At 34.5% G+C, this 9,321-nt stretch overlaps 1 protein-coding gene across 1 annotated transcript in view; it reads right to left on the minus strand.

Annotated features, from left to right (window-relative positions):
- LOC107655988 (uncharacterized) overlaps positions 1-9,321 on the minus strand; it is a 94,321-nt gene that overhangs the window by 36,465 nt on the left and 48,535 nt on the right. The window contains exons 10-11 of the mRNA XM_016443618.1: positions 6,227-6,285; positions 6,064-6,128 (exon numbers count right to left, since the gene is read on the minus strand). Of these exons, the coding sequence (XP_016299104.1) occupies positions 6,064-6,128; positions 6,227-6,285 (124 nt within the window). The remainder of the gene's footprint in view (positions 1-6,063; positions 6,129-6,226; positions 6,286-9,321) is intronic.

The raw sequence follows: 9,321 nt of genomic DNA on the forward strand, positions 1-9,321 counted from the left end.
GGGGTGTTTTGACCCAGCTATTGGGTTGTTTTGACCCAGCAGTTGGGTTGTTTTGACCTAGCAGTTGGGTTCAAAACAACCCAACCGCTGGGTCAAAACAACCCAATAGCTGGGTTTGTCCCTCTTTAACCCAGCATTTTTTAGAGTGTACCGTTCAAATTTTGGGGTTGGCGAATTATTTAATGTTTTTTTTTTTAAAGATGTCTTTTATGCTCACCAAGGCTGCATTGATGAAAAAAAAATACACTAAAACAGCAATGTTTTGAAATATTACGACAATTTAACACAACCGTTTCTAATCTTAGTATAAAATGTAATATATTCCTGTGATGGCAAAGCTGGATTTTCAGCATCATTACTCCGGTCTTTAGTGTCACATGATCCTTCAGAAATCATTCTGATATGCTGATTTGTTGCGCAAGAAACATTTATGATTATTATCAATGTTGTAAACAGTTGTGCTGCTTAATACTTTTGTGGAAACTGATACATTTTTGGTAACACTTTACTTAAAGCCTTTATGAATAATGCATTATAATTAATTATGCCTTGTAAGGCACCTTAATATGCATTGGACAATCTCATGAATAACTGTAACCACAGTTATCCACATTATAACACAAATAAATAAAATAAAACCAAAATGAAATAAAAAAATATTGAACTTAAAATTATTATTAGTTGACATCTAATAAATAGCCCCAATCACTTTTTTTTTTTTTTTAAATGTATGTTTTATATAAAACTCTACCGTACGGTTGAGCTGTCAGTCCATGGTAAATCTTGATTTAAATTCAGAGAACTATTTCTATGAGTTATTTTCCAATAATAAACATTCCTTTAACTTTATTAGTATCTTGAATACATTTCATAACCTTCAGGGTCCACAAAGATAAAAAATAATTTTTAAGCATTTCTATAATATATATAGACGTATGGCAATATATATGTTATATGATGTCCTTTACAGACATATCAACCGTAAGGTCACGCATGAATTTGGATAATTATGGTAAATAAACATTTAGCATTTCTCATATATTTTGCTATATTTATGTTCTTTACCCTCTACCCTATTCACAACAACATTATGGTTTCATCCCTACTTCCGTGATTGCTTGTTTGACCGTATTATCTGATGACTGACCAGCACCAATCTGTATTACCAATTTGTAAACTGCTGCTGTCACTTGAAAACTGGAAATTCCCAAACCTCCCCCCATGGCAACAGCAGACAGAGATGGGGCAGTACAGCTGTGGAAAGATTGCTCTCTCATCTCTTCCTTTTGATAGATTTATTCCCTATCAAATTAAGCTCAACCGTACGGTAGAGATATCAGTTAAATGTTCATTTATTCAACATATTGAACATATTAATGTTTAATTTTGGGTTCATTTTAAGCAATAAATATAGTCATTTTTAAGCAATAGTTAAGTTAAATAAAACTACCCAGAAGGTTGGGTTAAACCCCCCACCCCCCAAGATTTCCACCTATGTCAGCAGCTGTGTTTTATTCACGAAAAAGCACGGCTATGACGCTTCACCCAACGGTTCTGTATATCACTGAGCAACACCCTTAGCAACATAAACAATGTATTATGTATTTCGGCAGAATTAACTATTTGTTATTTATTTAATGAATTATGAGTGACCCCTGTTGGCGTTATGTTGCATCTTTCATCTTTAATTTTGAGACCCCACCCTTTCCCTATATAATAAACGCTTCTCATGCGGAGATATGTTGATTTGTGCGTGTCTGTGTGGAAGCCTACAGTTTCCGAAGTGAGTAGGGAATATTACTGTATTTATTAGTTTTCTGTTTCAGGTATGATTCTGTAGCTATGTCCATATGTCCATCAGTTTACACTGTAATGACGCTCGCAAACTCGCGCTGTGCCACGAATCGGTCTGTTTTAAAACTAAAAGACGGAATACAGACGTTTTCTCATGCTGAGAGATAAGCAGATGTATGTGTACATTTCAATACATACATTTTTGGTTTTAATAATTTTTTTATTGTGTGGTAACCCTTTTATAAAAGCAACAAGGTACTCGAGGCCGTGCTGTATCGTGAATAAATCTTCGCGTCGTGCCTAACAACACCCTTCAGCCGTGATTTATTCATGTTACAGCACGGCCTCGAGTACCTTATTGCTTAGGCTACATAAAAAAGTCTTTACTGTCACTTTTGATCAATTTAATGCATCTGAATAGAAGTATTACTTTCTTTAAAAAAATCATACAGCAAAGTTTTGAAAGGTATTATATTATATTATATTATTTTATTTTAATTATTATAAGATTAATTACAATGATTAATTTTAATTTAGTAGTAGTTTGAACCGTTTCATCACTAGTTTTAATCTTTGACGGCCCTTCTTTCCCTGAAGTCTGCTAAAGTATCGCCTGGGGACAGATGGACTCTTGTTATGAATCAGTGCTCTACACAACTACATTTATAAGTCAAGTAAAACTAGGTTGATATTGTGATTGTAGATAAAAAGGGAAAAGATAAAAGATCATTCTGAAACAAAGACTTGAAAAAACTCGACAAAAATCAAAGGAAAAGCATCTGCTTCAAAAGGCAGCAGACAACTTCATAAAACTGTTTTCCTCACTCTACAGCGGCCACCGGAGATTTATCTTCTAATCTGTACAAGCTACGCTTCAGAAGATCTCAATGCAAACAGTGAAGCTCTCCTCCTCTGCTCCCTCAATAGAGGACACAAAATAAAATTATGCTGAGTTCGATAATTAGATATTAAAGTTATGAGTTGGCAAACTTAAAAAAAAAATGAAAATGACTCTGCAGTTGACAGGTCGGGTTGAGAGCACTGATGCAAAGTGCTGATAAAAGCACATTAAATATTGCATATTTCCCTATCAATGAGTGTATGGGAGTTACATTTCATTGGAAAATCTACAAGATGCTACAGATATTAAGGTAAATTATGCTGAAATGGATCTACTAAGTGGAGGCCAAGTCATCTATAGTTTCACAATCAGATTAGAACACAAACTCTGTACAAAATCTGATTTACAATAGCAGTGCATGCCAAAGAATGCCAAAAGTGAATGTGCTTGTTGAAATTAGAATTAGCTAATCATTTATGCACTCTAAATAAAAAAGCAATGTAGATTTATTGCATTATACCACACAATTTAAAGATTAAGTCAGTTATTTACTAATAACAACCAACGAAGATTGGAATAAAAAAATGAATGAATAAATAAAAAAGACTGTGTACAAGCAAATTTCCCTAAAAACTCTCATCTGTCAATGGTCAGTCAAACAAGATAGTCACGCCCCCAAACTTATGCCACTGGTTGAGCCAATGTGGCTTTCTTAGGCTGGGTAGGATGGTTAAGAAATGTGAAATACTTTTCTTTGAGTAAAAATACCTAACCCTTAATACAAGATTTACTAAATTAAGTCACAAAAAGACTAAATTTGTTAAAGTGGTAAGAAAAGTAATAAGCGTAATTAAAGATTATCTGAAAAAATTGGATCTCATGCAATTTTGCTTAAATCACAAAGATTTATTTTAAGAATGTTTAGATATTTATTAAAGAAAAAATCCTTAATGTTTACCTACCAAGTTTAGCTCACATAAGACAAAGCAGTTTGCCACTGTAGTTTAAAAACAATCAAAATAATAATAGAATAAAATATTCTAAAAATGACTTTTTATCTGAATACAAATCTTAATATCATATGCAGTTTTGCTTCTCAGTATTTTTACACAAACAAGATTAAAAAAAAAAGGTACTGGCATTTACCATCTCACTGGAATCAGACTACAAATTATAGTGTCTCTGCATATTAAACTGGGATAACAGAAAGTATTTTAACATCACAAATCACACACTTGAGCTTTAAGATACTAAACGGCATCCATTCTTGATCTGACAGTTATATCAGCACCTGCTTAGAAAAAGAAACATCTAAAGGCTGATAGAAGGATGCGATGTTTGGTAGCTGTCTAATATCTCTAAAAAAAGACCAGACCACATGATGCCAAATTGAGCCATAAAGAAGGAGGGCTGAATCTGTCATGCTTCAGAAGAAAGTGGATGTAACAGATGGCGAAAAAACCAAACAAACATTCACAGCAGCTGCATGGTGCTGCAACACAAGCCTTAATTGTGTCCAGAAATTATGGCATTAGAGTTCAGTCGGTTAAATTCGGTGACACCAAATGCATTTACAGCAAACGAGCGTGTTAGATGAGGAAATAATAAATATGCTTGGATTAGATGCAGTAAATCAAATAAAGCTACAAAGAGGCAGGAGCTCATGTAACCAGGGCACAGAAAGCTGAATCAAATGGCCTGTTACTGTGGTGGCTAATACTGTACATCAGAATTGGGCCTGAAAAAGAAACATAGGAGAGAAAAAATAGCCTAAATATGTGATTTATGTATTTGAACTGCATTATGGATAGTTTTAACTTATTAAATTAAATTAAACTAAAATGATGCATGTTCATACATGCATTTCATTTTTTAAAATACATATTTTTATTTCTTTTTTTTATTTAATATGGCTAGCTGTGAAACAAGTTAAATATATTAGTTAAAATATATGATACTGAAACAAACATGAATAAATACCCCTGGTTATTGTGTATTTAAAACACATTTAGTTCATTAGTACTGTTACAGAAATCGTACCTGTTCATTATGTATTGCTGACAAATATGACCTATCACATCAAGGTTATTAGTTTGTTTATACTAAAACGGTGTAATCCAAATGTATGACAAATTTATATGCAATTCAGAATACATAAATCTTACATTTAAGTGTAAATATTTTTTTGAGAGTTATGTTAACAAGAGCTAAGTTATCAGTGATTCTTTATTAAGCGGACTAAGTGGACTATCCTGTCTCTGTTGTGTGATAATGTATCAACAAAAGTCTTCAGATAACAATCGATTCGGCCGGAATGGAAAGCTGATGCGTGTCCATTGTCAAACACTGTCTGCCATCAGCGGAGCAGGGTAACCCGCAGTGATTTGAGGGAAAGACAGAGTTCTGCCATAGTGGCAGGGCTGCAGCAGTGCATTCTGGGTCTCCGAAGAGGCCGACATGAGATCTCATCTCCTGTAGCTGACTCCTTTCATCTCATCTGCTCCAACATAATTGCTTTGGGTCTCCTGAGTAACATAGTGCTGATTGGTAACTCAATAACTTCTTTAGAGATGATTAGATGAAACGTCAGTGTGTTGGAGATTTTTTCAGGGTGTGCTAAAATCAGAGAGACATCAGGGACGGACGACAATCGGGCAGCTCAGGAGGGAGACGGACCACAGACGTCTCCGTCTATCTCAGGTCTGCATGTACGTCAGATGGAAGTCGTTCGGCTCAGCTCTTTCTGGGTCATTTTAAAAACAGTAAGTGCTTTTGCTATGACAAATGAACAGGGAGGGCTTTGCATTGTTAACTTTGAACTTGACACTAGTTCTACATTTAAATTAAACTGAAGGGCACATCACCCAAGTAACAAATGATAACCTAGCTGACTCTATCTACTGTAGTTAATGTTCCTTAGTCAGTTCCTCATGCAAAATTATCGTATGACTTCAGAAGAATTTGAATATAGTCCACAAATGCTTTTTTTTTTGTATTTACATGCAAAAAGGTTTCACAGTGATGAAGAACCATTTTTGGTTCCCCAAATAACCTTTCGATGAACAGTTTCTTAGTGTAAAGAAAATTAGAAAAATCCAAATAATTTTATTTATTTTTTTTCACTTTTAATATCCATTTGTAGAATGAAAAGGTTCCATGAATGTTAAAGGTTCTTAATGGAACCAGATGCCAATAAAGAATTTACATTTTTATGACTTTCATCAAATGGAACAAATGTCAACATTCCTTTTGTGTAGAGAAATTAAGTCATAAATGTGTGTAATGACATGAGGGTGAACAAATGGTGAAAGAATTTTCATTTTGGGTTAATCACTTCTTTATATGGCTTATATTATTAAAAATGCTCATATTTTCCAAAATCAAAATTTCATATTCACCAAAATCATAATCAAAAAATTAAAACTTACCATAATATATTTAAGAGCGTGCATGTAGCAAGTCCTCCAAGTACAGCTCTTCTGAACCATAAAACCTGTCCAAAACAATTTTATTGCAACATAGAATTCTCATGACACAGTTTATTGCACAAGAAAATAGTTTTGATTATGATATTAATTATAATAATATTACCTGTGTTTTAACATGGGAGATTTCTGAAAATAAAAAAGGCATGACATTGACAATCCCACCTGATTGGAAGAAACAAATATTAGTCAAGATAATACTGCCAAGCTTAATCAATGGCTTCTACTTGATCTTTCCCTTAAAACTGATATTTGATGGTGTTACTCAACCTATTCAAGTTGATTCAGACATATTAAAGAGTAATTTAAATAAGTACATGTTAAAAAAAGTTAATTTTGATATCACAGCATGAAACATTTTGGTTATCTGACAAAACACGTTTACAGTGATTTATCAAATTATTTTTAATGGCTTCAAAGCATTAACATACAGTATCTCAATTTAGACGGAAAAAATACAATAAAGTAGTTTTTAAGTGTATTGAAAAAAGAAAGTCTCCTGTCAACTCACAATGTTCATTAGACTAACTATAGGCTGTTTACAGCTGCCATACAGCAACTTTCTGCATTAATATAAAATGTTTGGTCACAGTTGTCAGTTTACTGCCATTTTAAAACTGCTTCGAATGAGGCTCATCCAATCAGAATTAGTCGGAATCCATTTTACAAGTTTACTCTCAGTTTTAGCAATTGTTAATAAAAAACCAGGGAATTGAGAGCAGCTCTATAAATGTTCTCTTAAAAGTGCTGACAGTCACAACTGTGTTTTCTCTTGCACCAAATGAAAATCATCAGTAAGATAAATACGAACGAGGAGCAGGGGACTAAACCCAGTACATTACAACAGATGGCGCACAGCGAAAGGTAAGAGCCCTTGTAATTGCAGATGCTCCCAAGAGCCCAGAGCCGGATTTCAGACAAATAAACCAAACGGTGGGCCCTTGTGAGACTGCTCCACTTTTTGTACCTATTCTACAGCATCTGCATTAACCAAGCAGTTACTAACAACCTTGCGACTGCCACGCAGTATGCTGACATGTGCATTATAAGCACTTTGGTGTTTTTTTTGTTATAAATTACACTCGTTTTGACACCGGGCCAGCTCATTCCCTTCTTGTCAGCTGGACCGGAGACAGATAGACTCCCCCTGCTGTCACTGTAAACAAAGCCTGGCCTTGTGACTCCTTAAAAGCAGACGCCCATTAGGTGCCTAGAGGTTCCACAGGGGCGTATGCTGGGCCCTTTAAAAAAGCTGTTGAGCAAACAGCTGTCTATTCAAAGGTGTCACAGTGGCTTTGGCTGTAAATGAGAGCAAGGCAATGTGTGAGACTCTCGCGGGCGGATTTTGTATGTTCTGTTGACAGAAGCCTCCTGCGGGCCAGCGATGTTTGGCTGCCTCAGGACCTTACAGCTCTGAGTGTGGCAGCCAATTAACAGGATTAGAAAAAGGGACAGAGAGAGAATTCCCTGGACTCCTGGCTAACATCTACATTGTCACAGTGATAAGGTTCGAGAGGTACTTTCATTAACTGCTCAGCACACCAGCTGCGATGAACACTGGTGTCTCTGTAGTTTCCAGATCTCTTCACTTCATTTCACTAAACCCAAACGCACTGACACGCCACTGCCCACGTTACACAAACAGAGAAACAACACACATCTTCTTTCTGGAATGCACAGGCGTCAGAAAGCATTTGGACACTTAAGTTAGACTTGTAAGAGTATGCAAGCACATGTACGAAAATCATTCCGTTACATCAAAAAAACAAACAAACAAAAACAAATGCCATTTATTTTAAAGGGTTACTCCATCCCAAAATAAATTTTTGTCATTAATTACTCACCCTCATGTCGTTCCAAACCCGTAAGACCTCTGTTCATCTTCGTAACACAAATTAAGATATTTTTGATGCATCCCGTGAGCTCTCTGACCCTCCAATAGACAGCAACAATATTACCACGATCAACGCACAGAAATGTAGCAAGGACATCGGTAAAATAGTCCATGTGACATCAGGGGTTATGCTGTTTGCGTTCAGTGGATACTCTCCAAAATGGCGCTACGGTGACGCGGAGGAGACAAATTGTTGAAAAAAAGTCATTATTTTTGTTTTCTTTGCGTACAAAAAGTATTCTCGTAGCTTCGTAAAATTACAGTTGAACCCCTGATGTCACATGGATTATTTTACCGATCTCCTTGCTACGTTTCTGGACGTTGATCGTGTTAGTTACATTGCTGTCTATGGGAGGGTCAGAGAGCTGTCAGAATGCATAAAAAATATCTTAAGTTGTGGTCTTTAATGGTTTGGAACGACATGAGGGTGAGTAATTAACGACAAAATTTTCATTTTGGGGTGGAGTAACCCTTTAACGCACTAACATATTTTTTAAGCTGACTGTTCACTAAATTAAGTTTGCTTGGTTTAAAAATGCAAAAACAATGTACATGCGCAATGTACAATATAAGTCAAAATGAAGTGACTTCATTCATGGCTTCTTGAACAAGAAAAGATGTAGGTTTCTGTATATCAGTAATTCACAGAATTGTTGTAATTTGCTGCAATTCAGGGTTATTATCATTAACTAAAACTATAATTTACAGCATAATAAAATTGTTACTTTAAACAAAATAAACTTTAACTGAAATAAAATAGAATACAAAAAAAGTTAAAGGTTTTTTAAACTTATTTTTAAAAACTTTATTTCAACTAGTTGTCAAAGCAACATTTCTAATTTTTGTTTAATTTAACTTGAAGTTCTAAAATAACTAAAACTAAAACCATAATTTTTTTGTTACTTTGTTAAAAATGTATATGAAATCAAATATAAAAAAAACATTATTTTGACTTTTATTTCAGCAAGTTGCCAAGATAACATTTTTCAGTTTTTCAGTTTAACTTGAAGCATTAAAGTAACACAAAACTAAAACTAATAAATAAAAAAACTATATAGACATAAAAACATAAAAACAACAAAAACACACTAAAACTATAATTAAATATACTAAAAATGATAATCAACAATACTAAAATAGCAGTTGCAAACTTATGAAAAGAATGAATGTTTATTTGATTGTATATTCAATTAATACAATTGATTGTTGTGTTTCTGATGTAATGAAATTTTATTTTTGCCATGAGTGTCCAAATACTTTTTGACCAAATCCCCCCCCCCCCCCCCCACAACACATGCCTGTCACAC

Source organism: Sinocyclocheilus anshuiensis, unplaced genomic scaffold, assembly GCF_001515605.1.
Source record: "Sinocyclocheilus anshuiensis isolate Anshui unplaced genomic scaffold, SAMN03320099.WGS_v1.1 scaffold51, whole genome shotgun sequence".
Lineage (NCBI taxonomy): Eukaryota > Metazoa > Chordata > Actinopteri > Cypriniformes > Cyprinidae > Sinocyclocheilus > Sinocyclocheilus anshuiensis.